Source organism: Taudactylus pleione, unplaced genomic scaffold (genome assembly GCF_031769625.1).
Source record: "Taudactylus pleione unplaced genomic scaffold, aTauple2 ptg000573l, whole genome shotgun sequence".
Lineage (NCBI taxonomy): Eukaryota > Metazoa > Chordata > Amphibia > Anura > Myobatrachidae > Taudactylus > Taudactylus pleione.
This window is the reverse complement of record NW_028284975.1, coordinates 621,899-646,954: the sequence shown is the minus strand read 5'-3', so window position 1 is coordinate 646,954 and position 25,056 is coordinate 621,899. Positions and strand designations below refer to the sequence as shown.

The 25,056-nt window shown below is 44.1% G+C and overlaps 1 protein-coding gene across 1 annotated transcript in view; it reads left to right on the top strand.

Annotated features, from left to right (window-relative positions):
* LOC148481554 (alcohol dehydrogenase 1) overlaps positions 1-25,056 on the top strand; it is a 63,680-nt gene that overhangs the window by 14,226 nt on the left and 24,398 nt on the right. Inside the window, exons 2-5 of the mRNA XM_088453246.1 lie at positions 4,284-4,385; positions 8,793-8,934; positions 11,168-11,255; positions 22,428-22,647. Coding sequence (XP_088309372.1) covers positions 4,284-4,385; positions 8,793-8,934; positions 11,168-11,255; positions 22,428-22,647 — 552 coding nt within the window. The remainder of the gene's footprint in view (positions 1-4,283; positions 4,386-8,792; positions 8,935-11,167; positions 11,256-22,427; positions 22,648-25,056) is intronic.

Sequence of the window (25,056 nt, the reverse complement as noted above, 5' to 3'; positions counted from 1 at the left end):
GACCGAGGGCCTGATTCAGACCCGCTCGCGAGCGCTGAGCGCTCGCAAGTGTGTCGATGGTGCCCTAGTGCGCATGCGCACAACGGAGGGAGCTCCGTCGTGCGCATGCGCGAGACCCGAATAACGACGGGGTAGCCGTCGTTATGGGTCTCGCACCAAAGGGGGCGTGCTGTCGATGGGAACGCCTACCGTCTGGGTCCGGCCCCACTGACATCACTAATGATGTCAGTGGGAGTGATTTTGGCTCTGATAGAGCCACAATCACTCCAGGGCTTGCGGTCACCGAGACCCTACCGCAGGGTCTCGTCGCAAGCCCGATGGTCGCGACGGTCTTGACCATCGCGACCATCTTTTTGGCCGCTCGCATATGCTGTTGGTGGTCACCCACAGCTATGCGAGCTGCCAGGAGGCCGCTCCAAGTTTAGGTAGGAGGGCCCTGATTCAGAGCGAGCGCTCTGGTCAGAGCGTCCAGCTCTGTTTCAGGCCCTGAGACCTTTGCAGGCCACTGTAATTAAAGCTTTACGCTTGGCTAGGTATATTACATGGGATGTAGCTACTTTGCAGGTGGTCGAAATCCCGGGGCCGGAATCCCATCCCACGGCCAGAATACAGGCGCCGGAATCCCAACATAAGTTGATATGCTGATGCCGGAATCCTGATAGCCAGCATTCTGTATGTAAGTATAGCAGGTCGGGTTAGCTTTGCGCTGCTGGGGGGAGGGTTAGGTTTAGCCACCACCGGAGGGGTTAGGACTAGACTGCAGAGTTGGGGGGGAGGATTAGGGTTAGGCTGCGGACAGGGGGGGGATTAGGGTTAGGCACCAGCAGGGGGGAGGTTAGGGTTAGGTACTAAGGGGGGAGGGTTAGGTTTAGGCACTAATGGAGAGGGTTAGCGTTAGGGTGTGGAGGAGGAGGGTGGGGTTAGGATGCAGGAAGGGAGGGTTAGGTTTAGGACGTGAAGGGAAAGGGTTAGAATACTTATGGAGCCCCTGTCAGGATTCTAAGCATTGGGATGTCGCTGTTGGTGTTTTAACGGCCGGCCTCCCATACCCAACCCATGTTTTACAATTAAATTGTGATATACTGTATTAGTGGAAGATTACCCTGGTTTTAAATGATATTAAATTTATTTTATGAACCTATTAATATTTTAAGGAGTAGTAATTAAACTGTGATGGTGATGATTTCAAATGTAATATATTGGCTATAAGGAATTGTATTATGTATAATAAATATTTGGAAATTGAATATAAGGTTGACAGTATTTTACCATCTTTATAGTATTTCTAAAGCGCTTCTATATATTTTTTGTACAGTTTTATTACTTCAGAGGGAGGCAGTCCTCTATAAGCTGCTGATGGTGATTAATATTTACTCAGCGCTAGAGGGTTTTATTAGAGGTCTATAAATAAATATTGCTGTGATGAAGACTGTGTAAGTGCATTCTGCTCTGTGGTGTGCTATGAAGTCCAGGAGGAACAAATATGTAGTGTACTATATTTAATACCAAAGTCCACCACATAAACATTTCTATGCCCAAATGTGTGAATAAGGCATATAGGGCCTGATTCAGACCCACTCGCGAGCGGCTGTCCGCTCGCAAGTGGGTCGATGTTATGCACTGAGCATGCGCACGACGGAGGGAGCTCCGTCGTGCGCATGCGCCAGACGCGACGAGCGAAGGAAAGTCCTTCGCTCGTTGTGTCCGATCAGAGGGGGCGTGCTGTCAATGTTGATTGACAGCACGCCCCCTTTGGTGGGCGTGCCGGGGGCGTGCCTCCCTGACGGGGGCGTTCCCACGGGAACGCCTCCCGTCAGAAGCCGGCCCACTGACATCACTAGTGATGTTAGTGGGAGTGATTTTGGCTCTGATAGAGCCAAAATCACTCCGGAGCTTGCGGTTGAAAACCTCAACCGCAGGCTCCGGCTCGCAAATTCGATGGCCATCACAAAGCACGCTCGTATAGCCTGTGGGTGGTGACCCACAGCTATACGAGCGTCCAGGAGGACGCTCCATGAAAATGGAGCCCGGCCCTCATTCAGAGCGTGCGCTCTGCTCAGAGCGTACGGCTCTGAATGAGGGCCATAGTAAGCAGAACAGTTTTTAAATTGTCACTAGATGGCAATGCAATGCCTAAAGGTGGCCATAAACTGTCAAACTCACCATCAGACAGGCAGACCAATTAGCTGACATACTGAAATATACAGGGTCTAAATCAGAGTCACATGTATGCTGATATTCAGGCAAACAATGTGTTTTCTTTTGTGCTTGTGTAGAAGTTGCACAGCGCATAAACAGATTTGGATGCAGGGTCAGTGGAATTCGATGGGTGTTCCTGGGAGATAATGGGGTGCCTAAGCAGATGCAGGTGTGCTGCACAGGAGGCCATGGTCAGATGGAGAAGGGCGCCGAGAAGGGGGGGGAGCGGGTACAGATTACCCGGGCCCGGGCTTCCTGAGGGGCCCGGTGGGGGCCCGGGACCGGCGCCACTCCGCCCCCCTCACAGCAGCGCAGCACACAGCGTGTGCTGAGCTGTGGTTGGAGACTGCAGTGACTGCTGAGCAGCAGCCATTGCAGTCTCCTATGCCTGTGCGGGGGAGCGATCACACTGATCGCGCCCCCCTGGCTTTGCGCCAGGCTGAGGGGGCTCAGAGCGCCCCCTCTCCCCAGTGCGCAGCGCCGCTGCAAATCTTTTTTTTTTCTCGGCAAGGGGGCGTGGCCACGCCTCCCGCGATTAGGCCACACCACCTATTACTGGGGCCCGCCACGGCTCTTGGCAGGCCTGCCTGCACCTGCCATAGGGCTAGAGTAAGCTTTGATGGTGTGTCTAAAGACGCAACGAGAGAGAAATACACCGCTGCAAAATGCTACAAGTGGGCATCTCAGTATTAAGGACTCAATCAGACCCACAATATCCTTGCCACACTGTCAGATAATTGGTCTGTCTGTCTAATGGTGAGTATATCCACTGTCAGATTGGAGCACAAATTATGGTATCTGTCAGGCATGCTGGAAGATTTTCATGCTGGACAGACCGATCATTGGTGCTCGGTTACGGCCGTACACTGTGCAATTATTGGCCCTATCGCCACCATAACAAACTTTGTGCTTCCATTTTTGTTCCAAAATGTATACTGTACATATGTTTTGGTAATGCTGATGCTGTTGGCAGTAAATATGCCAATAGCATTTCAGGAGATTGCAGAAACTGTTGTAATGTTATTTTAAGCATCGTAATTGTGTTGGCATCATAACATGATCAGGAAGTATCATGTTTAAAGTATAATGCCATCACAGTTACAATACTTTAACATGACAACAGTGTTGCCAATCTCCTGTCAATCTAATGCTACAGTATTTGCATATTGATTGCCAACAGCATCCACATAGACAAATTAACTACTTCCTAGTCCAAAATGATGGGAGTTTTAGCGGTATGCGTTCAGCATCCCGGCGGTCTGGATGCCAATGCTTACCTTACTGACACCAGAATAAGGAGGCCAGTCAGAATCCCGGCGCAGGCATCCCAACCACCGAGATGTCAGAGGTAAGTAGCAGGGTGGGGGGAGGGTTAGGGTTATGTTTAGGGGTTAGGGTTAGGCACTAAGGGGAGGGTTAGGGTTAGGCACTAAGGGGGGAGGGTTAGGTTTAGGGTGAGGAGAGGGGGAGGTTAGGTTTACGCCCTAGGGGGGGAGGTTAGGTTCAGGCAACAGGATGGAAGGGTTAGGGTAGGGACAGGGGGAGGATTAGCATACTGACCACCAAGTGTCGATATGTTAACCCTTTAAGGGTCCAGGCATCAGGATTCTGACCACCTGGATCCCATCTGTTGGTATTACATACCGATTCCACTTTAGCAGTGGAAGAAAGCATAGCATTAGTGCATTAGGGGTGGCACCGTCGCTTCACCGAGGTCCTTGCTACTGGCTAGCAGGGTGTCGGAAACGGCACCCTTCAGCCAGTATGGCTGCTGCAGTGCTGCCCAGGGCATCCTTTGGATGCTCCAGGCAGGCATCCTGCAGTCTGTGCAGCCGCTTGGAGCATCCTCAGGGTCAGGTCCTGCACAGATTGTTACCCGTGATGCATTAGTGAGAGTAATGGATGCCTTAATTCACCTTTTAGCAGAATAACCTATTTAAAACTGTAAAATATAATTTAGTTCAAACTACAATGTGTTCTGTACCAAAGATAAGTAATTGGAAAATCCACTGGATTTGCAAATAAATTACAATTGTTTTCCCTGTTGTTGTTATTATTATTAATATTATTTATTTTACTTTTAGCCAATCAAATGTAAGGCTGCAGTATGCTGGGGACCTAAACAGCCACTCAGCATTGAAGAGATTGAAGTTGCTCCACCAAAGCATCATGAAGTTCGCATCAAGGTGATGTTTACTTAAGATGAAAAGATTATTTAATAATATTTTTTTCATTATTTTTTTTCCATATGAACTTAACAATTGTTTATATAATTGTGAATGTGATACAAAATGTATCAGCTTGCTTGTACAGATATTCTAGATTGCAAAGTTAAGAAATTGGTTAGTTTAAATATACATAAGGAAATGTTTATAATAATGTATTTAATGTATAATAATGTATTTAATCCATATAATATATATATATATATAATAAATGTATATAAACTTTACCGACTTTGACATCCTTCTCCCCTGTATCTGGAAAGGAAGTAATGGCCCTCATACAGTCCCCCCCCCTTCCACCTCCCCCCCTTGACCCCATCCCCTCCCACCTCCTCCACTACCTCTCTACTTCTGCCTGCACACATCTTGCCCACCTCCTTAATCTCTCCCTCTCTTCTGACACAGGGCCTTATTCAGACCCAGTCGCAAGCGCTGAGTGCTCGCAACCGGGTCGATGTTTGCCCACTGGGCTTGTGCACGTCGGAGCCGGCTCCGACGTGCGCATGCGCGAGACCCGGCAAGTGACGGGCGCTCCGTCGCTACGGGTCTCGCACCAAAGGGGGTGAGCTGTCGATGGTGATTGACAGCTCGCCCCGTTTGGGAGGCAGGCAGGGGGGTGGCTGTCCAAACGGAGGCGTTCCTGACAAAACACTTGCCGTTTGGGGGTGGCTACACTGACATATGTCAGTGGGGAGCTTCCAGCTCGATCAGAGCAGGAAGCTCCCTGGGGCTTGCGCTTGCCAAGACCCAACCTTAGGGTCTCGTCGCAAGCCCCGATGGTCCTGCCCATCGCGACCATCACCCTGATCGGTCGCTAAGCTGTGGGTGGTAACCCACAGCTTAGCTAGCGACCAGGAGGCCGCACTAAAAGAAAGAAGCGGCCACTCTCATTCAGAGAGAGCGATCACTTCTTGCGACCGCCTCTGAATGAGGGCCATTGTCCCTCCTGCATTCCAGCATGCCCTTGTCTCCCCCATTCTTAAAAAACCTACCCTTGAGCCTAACATTCTCTCTAACTACCGACCCATCTCTCTCTTTCCTTTTGCCTCCAAAACTCCTTGAGTGTATTGTTTACAACTGCTTCACCACATTTCTTTCCTCCCACCACCCTCTCCTGCTGCATATCCTTCACTCACTTGGTCTACATGATATTGCCCTCTCCTTGTTGTCCTCCTACCTCTCTGACCGTTCTTTTTCTGTTTCCTCTCATGACTCCTCCTCCCCCCACAGCCTCTTCCAGTAGGTGTTCCCCAAGGTTCTGTTCCTGGACCTCTCCTATTCTCTCTCTATACATCCTCTCTAGGTAAACTCATCCGCTCTTTTGACCTCCATTATCATCTCTATGCAGATGATACTCAGACCTATCTATCCTCACCTGATCTTTCCCCCTCTCTACTGACTCATATCTATAACTGTCTCTCTTCCATTCCTTCCTGGATGTCCCAGCGATTTCTCAAACTTAATATGTCTAAGACTGAGCTGATCATCTTCCCACCCTTCCACATAACCTCATTTTCCACTATTTTTTTTATCAATAGATGGCATAACTATCTCATCTAGTCCCAAAGTGTGTTTTCTTGGAGTCATCCTGGACTCTTCCCTCTCCTTCAAACCACAAATTCAGAACCTCTCACAGTCCTATCATTTCTATCTCAAGAATATTTCCAAGATCAGACCCTTTCTCATCCAGGATGCCACCAAAACCCTCATACATTCACTAGTCATCTCCAGATTGGACTACTGTAACCTCCTCCTATCTGGCCTCCCCAAATTCCTTCTCTCTCCTCTCCAGTTTGTCCACAATGCTGCTGCTTGGCTCATCTTCCTCTTTAAATATTCTACATCTGCCTCCACTCTCCTAGAAGCCCTCCACTGGCTCCCCTTCCCTTTCAGAATCCAATTCAATGTTCTCACACTCACTTACAAAGCCCTCACCCATTCCTCTCCCTTTTACGTATCTGATCTCATCTCCCTTCACTCTTCTGTCCGCCCTCTTTATTCACTTAATACACGCTGCCTTTCATGCCATTTGATTACTTCCTCCCACTCCCGCCTCCAAGATTTTGCCCGTGCTGCTCCTCACATTTGGAACTCTCTCCCTCTCCCTATCAGACTCTGCACCTCTCTACAATCATTCAAATGAGCTCTTAAGACCCACTACTTCATTAAAGCCTTCCAGCTCTCATCCTAACTTGCTGTTACATGCTCCTTCCTCCCCGCCTACACCATCTGTGTCACTCCTGTTTGTCTGCCCCTCCCTTTTAGAATGTAAGCTCTTAAAAGCAGGGCCCTCTACCCTTTTGTGTTTCTCCCTACTGTATTTTCATTTATCTCTTACTCCCCACTAGGGCAACTAACACTTGGCTGCTTATATGGGTGTAAAGGTCACTAATATAGCTATGTCTATTATCCAATGTCCATGTCCTGCTTTGTATTGTATTGTAAGTCACTGGTTACTTATTTGTTTATGTACTTTGCAAAGCACTGCAGAACACTTGTGGCGCCATATAAATAAATGATAATAATATATATAACTTAGATCAGAGGTTCCCGAACTCCTCCATTATAGTCCACATTTTAAAGATAGACAAATACAATATGCAAACTTCTGCACAACCAAAAGGAGCAGCTACACCCATAGTCGCCATAAGAATAAACACCACATGTGTAGTACAGTAGTTTCCTAATTGAGGTATAGGACAATCTGGTTAATTTTTAGTGGAATTTTCTTTAATTCCTTCAAAAATATCTGAATGAAATAAAACCTATATATCCAATGTGTAGCATGTATGAATACATTATCCAGAGTATTACTGGAAATACTCACAAAGGGATTTCATGAAGAGATGCACATGGTAATTTCTTATTTTGGAGTGATGTTCTTCTTAGATTACTGAATCTGTGATATTTCTCAAAATGAAACACAGATAAAAGCATTCCTCATAGCGCAACACAATTTATTGTAACACAAATTCTTTATAAAACATTTATAAAATCCACCAAATGTCTGGTGAGAGGACGTACTAGATCATAGAGATGACAGAGCCTTAAGGCCCCCATACATCAGAGATGGATTGCAGCAATCGTGCAATTTGCAATCGATTGTGTATAAAAATCTGCAATGTATGGGCTTCACAGATCACAGATTGCAACCAAAAAGTGATTGGAATTGTTTAATCAGATTGTCCAACATGTTGGATTTCACAGATCGATTGGGGCTGTAGATTGCTAGTGTATGGACATGATCAGGAGATTTGCAGACCGTTTCTAGCAAAATGATGGGCCTTTCAAGATTGCCAGATCTGTGTTTGCTGCAATCGATCTGTAAATCACTGAAAAAGATCTGTAGTGTATCAGCACAGATTGCTCGATTGGGAAATCCTAAGATCGGGCAATAAATCTTCAAATTGTTCAATTGTGGTTTTCAGATTGCTGATGTATGGGGGCCTTTAAATGCAGAATCACAAGTGAAATAATTATCTCCACCTGTGGATCTTTTAAAATGTGTCAGTGAGTAATGAATACATCTGTGCACCTGCTAGGAAAAATAGAAACCATGCACTGTTAAGATGGCCACACGTCTAAAGATTATCTGTCCAACCAGCCAACTAGTTGATTGGTTGGAATGAAAATCTGGTAAGGAATACAATCAGCAATTTGCTCCCAAACGCTGGAAAATGGACCAAAACTGTTGTTTGAACAAATAGTTTAAATCAAACATTTAACAAACTTGTCTGAACGACCATTTTCATCTGTTTTCTGGCATTTAGGAGCAAATTGCTGATCATCAGTTACTCCCATACGTTACCAGATTTTCATTCCAACCAATCAACAAGTTGGCTGGTTGGATGTAAGTTGGTCTAGTGTGTGGCTAGCTTTAGTGCTCCCCGAGGAATGGGTTTGGGAAACACTGCAAGTCTAACTCATCTGATGGCTTATTCCAAGCATACTGTGCTAGTAGAGGAGAATGGGGCACAGCATGAAACCAACAGAGCCACTGGTGAAATTGCATAACAGGTGGCAAGGTAGTGCTGTAGGCAGTGGTCGAAGTGAGACGGTAAATGGCTGTTTGTTATTTCACTGCCTCTCAACTATGACCGGAAGAAGGACATTATGTTACTCTTGCTTCATGGCAGATTCCAACACAGACTGTTTCTTTTGTGCCCACTAAACATGATTACGCATCTGGTGTCCTTGTACACGCCATAGCAACTCTTCGAATGATGGTCGCATTGTAGTGAGATTATCAAACTAAAATTATAGATTTATTGCTATCTAACACTAATTAAAGATATTGCACATCACCATTAAATATAATTTTTGTGTTATTTTAAATCCTAAAATGTTAAATTATATACATTTCTGCAGATTGTGGCCACTGGGATCTGCCGCTCAGATGACCATGTTCTAAGTGGGGCCTTAAGTGACATGACATTTCCAGTAATATTAGGCCATGAAGCTGCAGGGATTGTGGAAAGTGTAGGAGAAGGAGTAACTGGTCTGAAACCAGGTAAGACTATTATTACCGGAGATGTTGTACACATACCTATTATTATTATCATCATCATCATCATCAATATCATCATTGTAAATATTATCATCCATATAGAGCAGTAACTGACAACCTCTGAGGGTTGACAGTGAATGGATAGAAAAGCTTTGAAAGTTTGTGTTCATTGTCATAGAAGGCAACATCAGAATGTATATAAGCTGCCCACATGCAATCAGATGTCACCCTCCAAGGCAGTGGTTCCCTTACTTTATTCTTACGTGACAACTAGAAGAATGATGTCCACATACATGATGCAACATTTTAAAGATATAAAAAATAAACACAATGCTCTTGTTTAATACAGTTACATAAACCGCACTGAGAAGGAGTCTGTGAATTGTTCTAGAACTTAAAGTTAAAGCATGCCAACATGATGACTTCCACCAGGTACAAAATACTCTACTCCTGAGCCCAGGAGCAGAGCATTTTGTACCTATTGGAAGGGATCATGGTGGAGGGTATGCATGCACTGCCACCTTGGCCATGTTGAGACTTGCGGCCCTACACCTGCATACTGTAATGGTGCATACACACGGTCAGATTTTCTAGAATGATATAAACGATAACGATATCATTTATCGTTAAATTGTTTATATCATCCATTTTTTGGCCCCTTCCAACCCCCAAACGATGGACAATGCACGGGCATGGATGGTCGATAACAACCATTGCCCTGGCAGGCAGTCCAACCTGGTCAATATCGACCAGGTTACTATAGGGACCTGCGATCAATAATTACGGGCCCCTATAGTAAGCTTCTCATTTAGTCGTTTGGGGGTTGGAGCTGTGCTGGATGATCAATATCGATCATCCAGCACATGCAGGATGATCAGACAATAATATCGTTATCGATGTCTGATATGACCATGTGTATGCACCATTAGTCTACACTAAGGGGGTCATTCAGACCCGGTCGTTAGCGCCGATGCGCTCGGACCGGGTTGATGGCCCCCCCACAGAGCATGCACACGACGGCGCCGGCGCCGGCGTGCACATGCGTGAGACCCACTACGACCGACAGCGCCGGTTGTAGCGGGTCTCGATCCAAAGGGGGCGAGCTGTCGATGTTGATTGACAGCTCGCCCCGTTTGGAAGGTGGGCCGGGGGGGTGGCAGCCCAAACGGAGGCGTTCCCATGGGAATGCCTGCCATTTGGGGGAGGCCCCACTGACATCACTAGTGATGTCAGTGGAGAGCTTCCGGCTCTGACAGAGCCGGAAGCTCTCCGGGGCTTACGACAAGTGAGACCCGTCGTAAGCCCCGATGGGTCTCGTCGTAAGCCCCGATGGTCGCGATGGTCTCTGACCATCGCGACCATTACCGGAGCGGTCGTTAGAGCTGTGGGTGTAAACCCACAGCCTAACGACCGAAACAGAGGCAGCCGGTCAGGATGCAAGCGGCCGCCCAGTTTCTGAGCGACCGCTTGCATCCTCCGACCGCCTTTGAATCAGGCCCTAAGTGTGTTTAATGACAATTTACATTAACTTTCAACATGCTCCAAGCATGGTATGCAGTTCGGAAGCCGGCGGACCTAATCCCCACAGCCTTCTTCCCGACTGCTTAATCCCAGCGAGGGCTAAATGACAGGTGTCTAAATATAGATGCCTGTCATTTTACCAATGCTGGGAGACCGGCGCCCAGCATCCCGATCAAAGGGACGCCGGGCGTCAAGCGCGGATAGCTGCGCGGGGGGGTGGGTTAGGTTTAGGGTTCCCGGGGGGGGATTTAGGGTTAGGCACCCCCCGGGAGGTAAGGTTTAGGCTAAGGGAAGGGGGGTTAGCGTTAGTCACCCCCAGGGGGGACTTAGGGTTAGGCACCCCCCTGGGGACTTAGGTTTAGGCGGCACGGAAGGGGGGTTTAGGTTTAGGCACATAGAGGGAGGATTAGGGTTAGGCACTGGGGGGGGAAGCTTAGGGTTAGGGGGTAGAATTAAGTTAGACAATACTTACCTAGGACAATCGGGATTTCCTCCTCTGCCGGGATGTCGCTGACAGGATTCCAACCGCCAGGCATGAGTCCGGCGGTAAATCATACCGATTCCCCAAACATGAATCTAATTTCACCTGTCAGCATTAATTATCTGTGCATTCATTCTTTCCTGTCTGAGATTTAAACCCATTCTTTCTGATGTTACAAAGCATTTTCCATCAAATATTTATTCCTCCACATTCAATATTTTCTTTTTTCTTTAGGAGACAAAGTTATCCCGCTGTTTGTTCCTCAATGTGGAAAATGCAGATGCTGCCTAAATCCGGACAGTAATTTATGCTACAAGAATGAGTTAGTAATATGTGTGTCATATGTAAATGTCAAAAAGGCATATTAACTAATTGGCATAATAACACAACATTAAAAAGTTATCTTCTGCAGGGAAGATTAATAGTAATGAAAATTCTCAGAACACCAATTTATGCCAATGAATTGCATAGCTTCCAGGGATGAGTGTGTGGAGTCAGTTGTCCTTATTAAGATTTATGAAACCTCATTTACTCGTCTGAATTCACACTCAGAATCAGTGCTTTGCAGTAAATTTTGAAAATAACAGTTTATAATGATGAATTGGAGATTTGCTCTGATTTGCCATTTTAGCTGTTGATTTACAATTCACCTGCTCTGTTTTATGTCACAGGCATATGATGCTGACCCTAAAATGAATTAGGAGATCATGTGTTCTGCAAATCACTTTATTAATGTCCTAGTGTGCCTATCTGTACCTTCCTACACTCTAAAAGGATTTTGGAGTTCCTAGATTTGTGGCAGGCAGGAAATTATGAAATGTAATTAAAAGTCCAACACCCTATCCCTTTAGAACCAGCTCCTTCATTATATCAAATTTTCATAGTTTCTACAAAAATAATTCTGTTAGCTAAATTTATTTGGGGCTTATCACATTAATACATTTTTATCAAATGTTTTCATATATGACAACTTGTGTATTTCTTGGGAGTTAACTGACTATGTACTAAGCCTTGGAGAGAGATAAAATGGACGGAGATAAAGTACCCACCAATCAGCTCCTGTTACTTTACAGGCTGTGGGGTCTATTCATGTACAGATGTGCCCAGCTAGTTTATTGATCAAGGTGCGCCATTCAGGGCTCTGAGTCGTGCCATTGAATGTTACGTGATGCCTGGACTTGTGGCATACTGTGGTATTCTTCAACTAAGGATACGCTACGGCATGTAATACAGCGCTTAACCGCTGGGTGGCTAGTGCTCCACTATTGAATTTGTACAGAACACCATACTGTTAAATTGGATGGATATCACATTCATGCACTGTACAGTATTTACATGTTCACACAACCAATATATATTTTTTTTTTTTTCAAAAACTATTTTTTTATTTTTGTATTATATACTCACAAGTGCAAACATACATGTACATGTATATATCTATACAAACATACAGATATATTGCATAAATCCATATAGACATATATACAGAACTGCAATCTGTGTAAACAAATACAATTCAAGGGCAATGTCAGACAAATACATTTTATCTGTAGAATATATCTAGTCAAAAATGACTGTTAAACATAAGCACAGAGATAGAATATATAATTCAAATAGAACCATAATAACAAAAACAAATTATATATGTATAAAGTAAAATAAAATAAACACATACACCCCCCTCCCCCCACCCCCCCCGAACCCTGGTGCAGTTTATTCCCTCTCCATTAATCGGATATTCCTACACTGGAGGAAATAACATTGTTACTCTACAGGAGACAAAGAATCTTATCACCTGACCCGTAAATATAGGATTTAAAGATCTAAATATACAACATCACTCCAAATTACGGAGTAGAGACCAATTCGTAGTCTCAAATAATCTCATTATATGAGATCTAACATCAGAATCCAGGGAGTCGATATATATACCCCATTTAGCGTAAAAGCGAACCACCCCCTTCTCAACATCAGGTATAGTTGCTCTTCTATCAAAATAAAGTATTTGTAGCAATATGGTTTGAACTGCTTGAAGAGATGGTGCTGTGGAAACTGTCCAGTTACGGAGGATAGCTTTCTTCGCCACAGTTACCACTATCGTAAGAAAGGGCATAATTCCATCTTACGACCTTGCAGGTCCCAATTTATAAAATTAGCGCATAACATAGCCAATGGGTCCTTCATAAGATGTAAGGCGCATATATTGTTTAGAACATTTTAGGATAAGATTATGGTATTTCTAATTTTCCCACATTCCCACATATTATGGAAGAAAGTAGCTCGTGAGAATTTACACTTCGGGCAGCAGCCTGACTCCTCCTCCACAACATGCCTCCTCTGACTCTGGGACATATATGCCCTATGAATGGTCCTAATATGCACTTCCTGCCAAATAGCTGAATGGAGAACTCTTAAAGTCTTCTCAGTATACTTTAATAAAACATTGGGGGAGTCTACTTGTGGTATTTCTGAGGACCAATTTTGGATGCAACTCTCCCATAGAGCCTCAGCTGTCGCAGGAAGCAAGTAGGGGTATAACAACCATGGGTTATAATACCCAGTACTGGATACATTAAATAAGGGCCGTAAAATATCATCATCTTCCTCCCTCAACATAGGAGGGGGTAAAGATTGTATAAAATGACGAAGTTGCAGAAACATAAAAAAGTCTCTATTAGTAAGAAAAAATTTAGACTTCAGATCTTGAAAAGAATACATTTGACCCCCTGGATCAAACACATCACGAATGGCAGCGATACCCCTCACCCTCCAGACCAGGTATTCAGCGTATTCCAGGCCAGGAATAAACATAGGATTACCCCAGAACGTATTATACTGAGATACAGTGTGGCGCCTGTGAAGCTTTCGGATTATTTGTAACCAAACTAGGTAAGTGTCAAAAAATAGAATATTATTTCGCATCAATGGTGGGAGATGTGATCTTGGAGTATGAAGTAGAGCGGACAAAGAATAGGGAGAAGCTATTTCTTCCTCCAGGGATTTATGGATATATGTTTCACAACCCATCAACCAATCGCGTGTGTATCGAAAAAATACTGCATTAGTGAATGCAGAGACATGCGGAACAGCTAATCCACCATCTGATTTCCCCAAATACATTTTAGCTCTAGATATACGTGGTTTCCCACCCCTCCATAAAAACTTAAAAAATAGGCGAGTAATTTGAGTAATATCGAAAACGGGTTAATCGTATTGGCAACATTTGTATAGGATAGGCCAGTTTAGGAAATATGACAGATTTCAACAATGCGACTCTGCCCAGGAGAGATAATGGAAGGTGTCGCCAAATGTCTAATAGATTAGTTATGTCAGCTATCACTGGGGTGAAATTAACCGTATACAACTTAGAGATATTAGCCGGGATATAGATTCCAAGATACTTAATAGCTTGCTGAGCCAGTCGGAAATGATCCAAGCATATAGCAGAAAGAGACAAAGCCTGGGACCCTGAATCATGCATATAAAGGACCTCCGATTTATGTAGGTTAATCTTATACCCAGCAAAAGAACCAAATCGCGACAGTAATTCCAGAATAACAGGAACAGAGTTTGTGAGATCCGACACAAACAAGAGCATGTCATCCGCAAAGAGACACATCTTCAGCATTAGGTTCCCAATAGAAATCCCCCTAAATCCCCCATGCTGGCGAAGGGCTATCGCAAGAGGCTCCAGGGCCAGTGCAAATAACAGGGGTGAGAGAGGACAACCTTGTCGAGTGCCTTTCTGAACTTCAAAAGGGGTAGACAAGTAACCATTTGTAGAAACCTGCGTGAGTGGGTCACGATACAAAGTTTGAAATATTGACACAAACTCATCAGGGAATCCAAATCTCTTCAATGTTTCAAACAGGTGGTCCCAAGTGACAAGGTCAAAAGCCTTTTCGGCATCCATAGATATTATAGCCTGAGACCTAGGACCACCTGAGAAACCAAGAGCTTGTACGGCTGCCAGCACTTTCCGAATATTAACTACCGAATGGCAACCCATGATAAATCCTGTCTGGTCATTGGAAACAATAGTGGGTAAAATGTATTTCAAACGATCCGACAAAATTTTAGTTAACAATTTGTAGTCGACATCCAGCAGTGATATTGGGCGATATGATCGCGGATACTCCGGATCTCGATTGGGTTTGGGCAGAACTCTGACAACTGCAGAGTTAAAATATAAGGGTAATCTGCACTCTTTCAAGATGGAATTGAAGACCAAATACAATGTGTCACTTACTCTATTAGCTAATAATTTGTAGAATTCCCCGGAAGACCGTCCGGCCCCGGGGCCTTAAGAGGTTTCAATCCCACAATAGTCTTAAGAATTTCTTCCTTAGTAAATAGGGGCAAGCAAGGACTCAGCCTGTTCTTCAGAAATACGAGGAGTGGAAATATCTGTCCAAAAAGTAGCTTTTTGGAGTTCATCAATAGGACCTTGTGAATAAAGAGAGGCATAGAAGTCTCTAAAAGCTTAATTTATATCTTTCCCTTTATAAATTAGAGTACCATCCGGCTTTTTCAAAGCAGAGATTACAGTGGAAGATCATGTGGTCCTTACTAAATTAGACAAAAGTCGACCCGATTTGTTCCCACGCTTATAAAATTGAAAATTAGTAGAGAAGGTATGTCGAGTCGACTGTTGTGCCAACACCTCTTCAAACTGAATCTTTGCCTGTATATAAGCATCTTTATTACTAGGGGATGGGGAAGATGTCAAATTTACATAAGCGGCAGTTAATCTTTCCTGGGATTGCAGATATAAAGCTGAAATATCTTTCCTAAATTTGGAAACATAAGAAATAATTTCTCCACGCAAAACAGACTTTGCCGTCTGCCAAAATAATAAAGGGTCAGAAACATGTTCCCGGTTATCATGAACATATTCCTGCCACTTTGTTTCTATCATATTCCGGAATTTTATGGAGGAAGAAAGGTATGATGGGAAGCGCCACTGGCGACAAGATCCCACATCTACTGATGTTGCAATAGTGCACCATATAAGTGCATGATCAGATAAACATATAGGTGCAATTCCCTGTATCTAATACTTTAGAAAATAAAAGTTTGGTCGGCAGAATATAGTCGATACGGGACAAGGTACCATGTGCTGCTGACATGCACATGAAATCCCTATCAGTAGGATGATGCATTCTCCAACTATCCACTAAACCCAATTGAGAAATAAAAAATTGTAAACCTAATTTCAGAGGAGTGGGAATCCGTTTAGGGTTATGAGATTTATCAATAGCAGGTAGTACCGTTAAATTAAAATCCCCGCCCACCAATAACTGCGAATCAGTGAATGTGTATAGCTTTGCCAACAATCCCCGGAAGAAAACTTATCGGCCTTCAGGGTCGACTATATTAGATTGAACCTGGGGAGATAAATCTTTCCTGACCAGTATCGCTACCCCTCTGGCTTTGGAGTTGTAAGAGGCATGTGCCACCAATGTAAAACCCAGTGAAGACAATTTAACAACCTCGCTATCTGTCAGGTGCGTCTCCTGCAGTAATGCTATATCTATTTGCATTTTTTTAAGATACAAAAGTATTTTCTTCCGTTTCACAGGAGAATTAATCCCCCCCAAAGTAATAATGCTGATAAATAAAAGTATACCATATACCTATAGGTGGACAGACGTATCTGTGAAGGCATTCTAGGTACAATGAGCCAAAAACCCTCAATTGTGTATTATAGAAGGAAAAAAAAGAAAAAATACCATCCAAATAAATGAGGAATCGAACGCCAACCAACCATTTAAATATTAGGCAATAAAAGCAAGGCATATACATTACGTAACAATATACTCAAGTATTTTGATCCATATCGGAGGACGGTGCAGCGCCATCCTCTTCCTGAAGATAAGCCTGTGCATCAGCTACATTGGTGAAGTCTCTAGGACCTTGTGAAGTAAACACTCGTAGCCGAGCCAGATATAGAAGAGCAAATAGTTTACCAGCTTGAATAAGTTGAGAACAAAACGGAGACATTTCTCTGCGAGCTCTAGAGACCTCTGCAGAGTAGTCCTGGAAAATAGAGATACGCTTGCCATTACAGGAAAGAGGGCCATTCTTTTTGGCTGTAGACCAAATGAGTTCCTTATGGCGAAAATTTAGACACTTCAAGATGACTGCACGTGGCCTGGTGTTATGAGAGTCACGGAAACGGTGTGCTCGTTCAATCTCCATAGGCTGTAATTCTTCTGAAATGCCAATTAGCTCTGGAAGGTCGGATAGTAGAAATTTAGCAATGTCCGGGCCCCTGACAGATTCGCTCAGGCCTATCAGGCGCAGATTATTACATCGCGATGTATTTTCAAGATCATCGACCTTGGAGAGCAACTGTTGCTGTGTGGTAGTAAGTGAGGACACTTGCTGTTTTAACTCTGCAATGTCATGAAAATTAGCCCCGATCCGATTTTCATTTTTAGAGATTTGATGCGACATAGAGGACAATTGAGATTTTATGTCCGCTACTGCGCCCATAAATTTGTCAGCTTGTGTTTGTAATAACGGTCCAACAGTTTCTTGAATGGTTCTGACCACCTCCGCATACGATAAAGGAAAGGGGGATACCAGGAAGTTCAAAGCTGAAGGGGTGGCATAAGAGTCAGGAGTCGTAGGAGCGATTTCAGTACGCTGCAAGTTGGTGTCAACACGTTTGGCTCCACTTTTACCCCGCTGATTTTTAGGAGCGGGTGTTGAAGCCACGTATTTACCCATTCTTCAGAATAAAGTGTTAAAAGGCCAAAATCACAACCGAGGATCTTCAAATCACTTTGGTCTTGCAATAGATACCACGACCACTAGACGGCTTGTAATTCACATTATATCAAAGAACATATTCTTTATAATATTTAACCAAGTCCAGCAAAATTGCTATTCTGCGTGGTTCAATATGAGGACTGCAATCACACAGGAGAGTATTCCAAAATTAGTGACCTGACCAGCAGTGTCACCAATATATTAAGCTGACAGGTGATGATGATGGTGCCTGTTACAACAAAATAAATCACTCCAGCTGTGAAGCATGAACCACGGGTTTGGGGGGAGGCAGGATAATGATACCTGTGTAGCAGGCTGAGTGAGGAGTCTGGCAGGATAACAGCTACAGCCCCAGGAGGCAGGAGGGAAGTAGTACAGCCCAAGAGAAATCTGTGCCTGGTGAGCTGGATTAGGCAGCCCCAGGTTATCACCTCAGGGAAAGTCAGAGGAGCAGGTTCAGCAGGGTGGGGAGGCTGCACAGCAGGGAGAGGGTGGCCCGGTTACACCGCAGGGAGCCCAGCCTTATCCTGAACGCAGGCCTGCATCCAAGATGGCGGCTCCCATGATTCGTGGCTACGGCCGCGAGTGCTTTTATGTTTTTGCGGGCCCCCGGGGGTATGGGGTACCTCTCCCCAGATCTTTAATCCACCAGCAGGGTCCAGAGGGCAGACAGGGGTTCGCGATGACATCCAGCCGTGGCGCCGCTGATCCGCGGGGCACCAAAATTGAGTCCCCGGCCTCCGGAGCTGGTGTAGGCCACAGCACCGCCAGAGCCGGGAATCGTTCTCGGAGCTCAGAGATGCACCTAGCAGGGCAGCAGAAGGTAAGGAGAGGATGAAGGGACCCACTTACACCACAATAATCGCCCCAGTGGGGTAACTTATAAGGGGATCCTGAGGAGCTGCTAAAAGTGCGTCCACCTCACTTAGCAGCCAAGCCACGCCCCCCACACAACCAATATTTTTAATAACACAAACATACAGTAAGCTCTTAGAACGGGACGCAAATCAGTACACATACTGTACATAACTGTACAGTAGTGAAGTTGCCCAAGTTATCACGTTATAACCGATACTGTAGATTAATGAGATGCATGCACAGCTTTCACTGAGATGGGATGAATTATTCTCTAATGGTGGGGTACTGTGTATATATGTACTAGTACTGTATAATATTTGCAAAGGAAGACAATTTTTTTTATTATTAAAAACAGCAGCGGGTGGGTGGAGTGCACAAGGATGAGCCCGCTATGTGCAGTTCTTAATATTGCTAATTGTGGGCTAGTGGTTAGGTGATCGCTATGCAACAATGCTGGTCCCGGGTTCGAGCCATGTAAAAGAATAATTTTTTTTTGGCACTGTCGGCTCTGGACACTATAGTGAAACTACTGTAGTAGTGTTGTTTAAAAGGCTGTTTAAAAGTAAGGCATTACAAACTGATTGTGCATTTAAACAGTGCAAACTTGCGTCAATGTCTGCGCTGTGGTGGCTGTCAGCTCCGAGGGGTTACAATGGGATTTCTGGTGCATGCCCAGTGGAGGGGTTACAATGGGATCTGTGGCACATGCCCAGTGGAGCCAAGCCATATGCCATGTAGTGCTATGCCATGGCGCATGGAAGGTCATTGCACTGCGCATGCCCAGTTGTCTGTATTAGTGTAATGTACAGTATGCGGTTGAATTTTCACACTTGTGCCACTGTCTGTGCTGTCCCAGACTCAGACACTACTGTATAGTCAATTCATGACTTCAGAAACTGCTAGTGAGCTCTGTTTGAGAGAGTCTCTGTATTACAAATTGACTGTGCGTTTAAAGCGCAAACTTGCATCAATGTCGATGCTGTCCCGGACTTATACACAATAGTGATTTCATGAGTTCAGCAACTGGTAGTGGGCTCTGTTTGAGAGAGAGGTCTCGGCATCACAAACTGACTGTGCATTTAAACCGCAAACTTGCGTCAATGTTAGCATGGTTGGTGCTGTGGTGGCTGTCAGCCAGCTCCAAAGGGTTATAAATGGGAGGGGTTACAATGATAATGGAATCTGTGGCGCATGCCCAGTGGAGCCAAGCTATACGCCATGTATCGCTATGCCATGGCATATAAAAGATCAGCACTGTGCATGCCCAGTTGTCTGTATTACTATGCTGTTGAATTTTCACACATGTGCCACTCTGTGCTGTCCCAGGCTTGTACACAATAGTCATTTCATGACTTCAGAAACTGCTACAGCAGTGGGCTCAGTTTGAGAGAGAGGTCTCTGTATTATATATACAGTATACAAACTGACTGTGCATTTAAAGCGCAAACTTGTGTCAATGTCGATGCTGTCCTCATGAGCAGTAACTGGTAGTGGGCTCTGTTTGAGACAGAGGTCTCTGTATTACAAACTGACTTTGCGTTTAAAGCGCAAACTTGCGTCAATGTCATATGACGGGTCACCTCCTCTCAGACCTGCCTGCCCGCTGTCCCTGTGCCCTCTTGCTCTGCCCCACAGCATCGGCTCCCACTACATATTAGTAAGGTGACCCGACATATACATATGCAAGGTCTCCTGGCTCCTCCTTACTGCTGGCTACCACAATCCCTGCTTGCACTGCTCCTACCCACGCCACTGCTATATATATTGGTAAGGTAACCGGACATATCTATATGCCGGGTCACCTCCTCCTTACTGCCCACATTCCCCGCTGCCCCAGTGCCCCCTTGCTCTGCCCTTCCCCCTGCCACCTAGTAAGGTGACCCAACATATGCATATTTTGGGTCACCACCTATCAACTGCCAGTGCCCCCGCTGCCACCTCTGTCTTAGTAAGGTGACCTGAGATATGCATATGCCAGGTCACCACCTCTTAACTGGAGATGAACTGTAAAACTGAACCGCTCATCTCTACTGGTAACTGCCCACTGCCCCACACCAGCCGCAACACTGATGTGAGATGACCTGGCAGCCGACGCATGCGCAGATGGGGAGAGCCTTACCGAATCTAGAGGAACACAGGGAAAGACTGCATTGCTGTAAGGTGAATATACATGAATTGCTACTTAGCCAAGCTATATATTGCATCAAAATAATGTGATATATCGTTAAAAGTAACAATTCCATAATGCACAACTTCATGAATAGACCCATGTATTTGAAAAATTACAGTTAGGAACTGATTGGTTGGTACTTTATCTCCATCCACTTTCTCTCACCAAGGTGCAAACATTCATACAACAAGCTAGGACATGGGCAGGAAAGCATTTCAGTTACAAATTAGGATAATTGTTAAGCTTATTCTGCCAATATTACAGCAGATCACAATCAGTTGTATGTATAATCGAGCAATTCAACTATGCGTACTCCACTGAGTGCAGAATTTGGTATTTTTTATTATTTCAAAATATATTTGTTATATTATTTAGATTATTTATAGATGTTCTTGTCTTTCCTGGAAGGGAATTTTGGGGACAGTTTTGTTGAACTTCTTTATTAATGTTACTGCCAATGTAGAAGTCTCTGGCAAATTTCCTTTAATTACTGAAGAGTGAGTTTGTTTTCTGTCAACTAACAAGTGTCAACATACTTTCTGATCTGGCAAAGCATTTCCCAATTTCTCTCTTAACAAATACAATGGTTGTCTTCACAATAATCTCCTGTATATTTGTGACTGTGCTTTTACAAGTAGGAACTTGAATGGCAAAATTGTTTCTCCATTGTAAATTTAGGTGAAATAGTGCAAATCCTTTGCAAGATACAGTACAATGCAGTTTGCTCTATCTGTAACTTAATTTGCCCTATAGTATTTACTGTGTTTAGAATTAGCCTTTTACCACCTTTACAACAATATATTAACAATTATCCTAATTTGTAACTGAAATGCTTTCCTGCCCATGTCCTAGCTTGTTGTTTGATTGTTTGCACCTTGGTGAGAGAAAGTGGATGGAGATAAAGTACCAACCAATCAGTTCCTAACTGTAATTTTTCAAATACATGGGTCTATTCATGAAGTTGTGCATTATGGAATTGTTACTTTTAACAATATATCACATTATTTTGATGCAATATATAGCTTGGCTAAGTAGCAATTCATGTATATTTACCTTACAGCAATGCAGTCTTCCCCTGTGGTCCTCTAGATTCGGTAATAACCTTCTCATCACCAATACTAATAGAGAGTGAGTCTCTCTAATATTTAATAATTGCTATTTATTGATGGTGCACCGAAGTGTAGATTTCTACTTTATAAGACTTTCCAGATGATGGACAGGAAAAATTAAACAAAACTAGGTGAAAATATAAAATAATGCTTAGTAAATGCATAATATAGCCTTGTTTACTAAATCAGAGGGTGGACTCTCACGATTTGCATGTTGCATTGTTGACTGCAACATTTGTCAGTTTATGCATAAGTGCACTGTTGTCAAATTTGGAGCCAATGCCTTTATGAATAGTTTCCCACACCAGCTGTATAGGTGCAGTTGAAGACTGTCACCTTTACAGATGAATGTGTTCGGTAAGTGATTCCATGATAATTGTATGAAAGTAAATAATACAATACTATAATATTCCAACAATGTTGACTTTCAGCTTAAATAGTCAAATTAGGTGTATTGTGGTCAAAGCTTAAATGTTAAATCCAAATACTGTAAGAGAAAAGCTATTACTAGGTAGAAATTTGCATGATCAAAAAAAGAAAGGAGAAAATATATTCAGATATTTTTCCTTATATTAAACAGCATTGGTAAATACAATGGAATGTTATTGGACAACACCAGCAGGTTTACCTGCAAGGGGAAAGTTATTCATCACTTCATCAGCACCAGCACTTTCACGGAGTACACTGTGGTGGATGACATTGCTGTTGCTAAGATAAATAAGGATGCACCACTGGAAGAAGTCTGTTTGATTGGATGTGGATTTTCCACAGGATATGGCTCTGCTGTGAACACTGGTAAAGTAAGTTCTAAATTTACATTATTCTCTGTGTTTAAAAAGGTAAAAAGTAATTTGAGGAAATCTAACAATAGGATAAGATTAAACTGAGAGAAAAACAATACTTGGTTAGTTTGCACTACCTGGGTATCCCCCAAATAGATGGGCCCGGCTGTGTTTCCCCGAAACCAATAAGGTTGCCCTATTTGCATAACCAGAGGTGCATCATGTAGCCATGGAGCCTGGAGAATGTGTATGCTACCGCCCCCTCAAATGTAGCAGGTAGGGTGTGGTTCTAGCATTTAGGGGCAAAGTAAAGGGAACTAAAAATAAACATTAAGGGCAGTATCAAACTAGGGCATATATGTTTATAGATAACCTACTAAAATAATTCCACTAATAAAATATATACATCAGCAATAGAACATTAATATAAGCAATGTTACATTATATGTACTGTAATATAATGACCCCAATTTACATTAAGCCACATACAGTGCCCAAAATTCACATGCCATACAATAGTGCCCCCAATTCACTTTAAACCACTCATTAGTGCCCACAATTTATGTCACACAGTATACTTATTCATATTATGCCACATAGTTGTGCCCAGAATTCATGCTATGCCACAGTAGTGATCTTTATACACCTTATACCACAGTAGTGCTATGCCCCTTATTCATGTTACGCCACTGTAACACCCCTTAATCACATTATGTAACAGTAGTGTCCCATATTGGTATGCGTCATCTGAGCAGTCAGACATGACCTCACCAGACTCTCCCCAGCCACAGGTGCTGCAACCCAGGCTCTCGGCAGCAGCACCTGGATCAGCCTCCCCTTAGCAGCAGGGACACAGATGCCATGTTCTCTCCTCCTGTGTGACTGACACTCAATTTGTGATGTGTTGTGGTGATGGGAGGGAACTGCCGCCACCTCCATATCTGTTATTGCCTGTGGCACCATCCCTCTTCCCTTCTGCTCAGTCCCAGAGCCAGATGGAGACCCCACATATATTCCTCACACAGCTCTCCCCCCTCACTCAGATCCCCACCTCACATACTGTAAGCTCTCCCCATCTCACACACTCTCCCACATACACACACACACACACAAAAGCGCATGCGTGCACACACACACACCGTTCTTCCCCCTCACTCAGATCTCCTCCCCTCAACACACACATAGCACTCCCCCTTACTCAGATCCGCCCACACACAGCTTTCCTTCCCTCACACAGTCCGACCTCACACACACAGCTCTTCCCTTTCACTCAGATCCCCCCACAGAGCTCTGCCCCTTCACTCACTTCCCCTTCAAACAATATCCCATTCCCTCAAACACACACAGATCTCCCTCACTCAGATCGTCCCTCCTCACATACAGCACTCCCCACTCACACAGATCTCCCCTCCTCACACAGATCTTCTACTCTCTCTACTCTGATGTCCCTTTCTCACTGTTGCAGGCTGCAGGAGATCAGCCATACAAAGAGTTGGATCACCTACTGAGCCTGAAGCATATACAGAAATCAGTGCCTCCATACTGGGGGCATGGTGTGGGTGAAGCCACAAGCACTGCTTCACCCACACCATGCCACCCTGTCTGGAAGCACTGATCTCTCTATGTGCTTGCTTCAGGCTCATCAGGTGATCAGTCCCCAATCACAGTAGCCGACACCTGGAGCATAAGCTCCAATGGCACCACCCTCACTATGCCCATGCACATTAACAACTTGTGTCTTTTACTCCCCAGTCTAGCATGTAGCATGATGATTTGTGTGTGAGAACTGATTGGTATCCTTTTCCTAAATATAATCAGTTCAGGTGTAAAAGCCATTCTAAGCCAAATGTAATAACCTGTAATTTGTGGGAGCCGGTGCAATTCCTATGAAATAGTCATTAGATTTAAAGCGATAATTAGTTTAAATGCAAAACCAGGTTGGTTTTGTCCTTAAATTAATTGCCACTTCAAATCTAGTGACTATCGCAGGAATCACGCCAACTCATGCAAATCGTGGGGCATTACTTTTGGCCATCTTACTCCTGTGTCCTTCAGCTCCTGGGGTGCCTATGGCCATACACTACACTGGAGGCATCATTCACAGAAAGCTACCATTGTAAACCCAATCCTCTTGTTGAGGGCCCTTCATTTTTTTTGTGGCCCCCAACTTCCCTAATAACCTCCATTGATGCTATTGTATGATATCATTACTTCATAGCATTAGGCCCATAAATAAATAATTGTAACAAACATGCAGTCCTCTAATACTAGGACAGCACTGCTATAGGTCAACAAACATTTAAAATGGTTCAAGCTCTCACCTAAGGTAAGTGCAAACATCTTCTCTTATCAGAGTAATTTTCAATTATATCACAATATAGTATAGATTGTGGCAAAACTTGGGCGCTGTATTTACCACCACTTTTC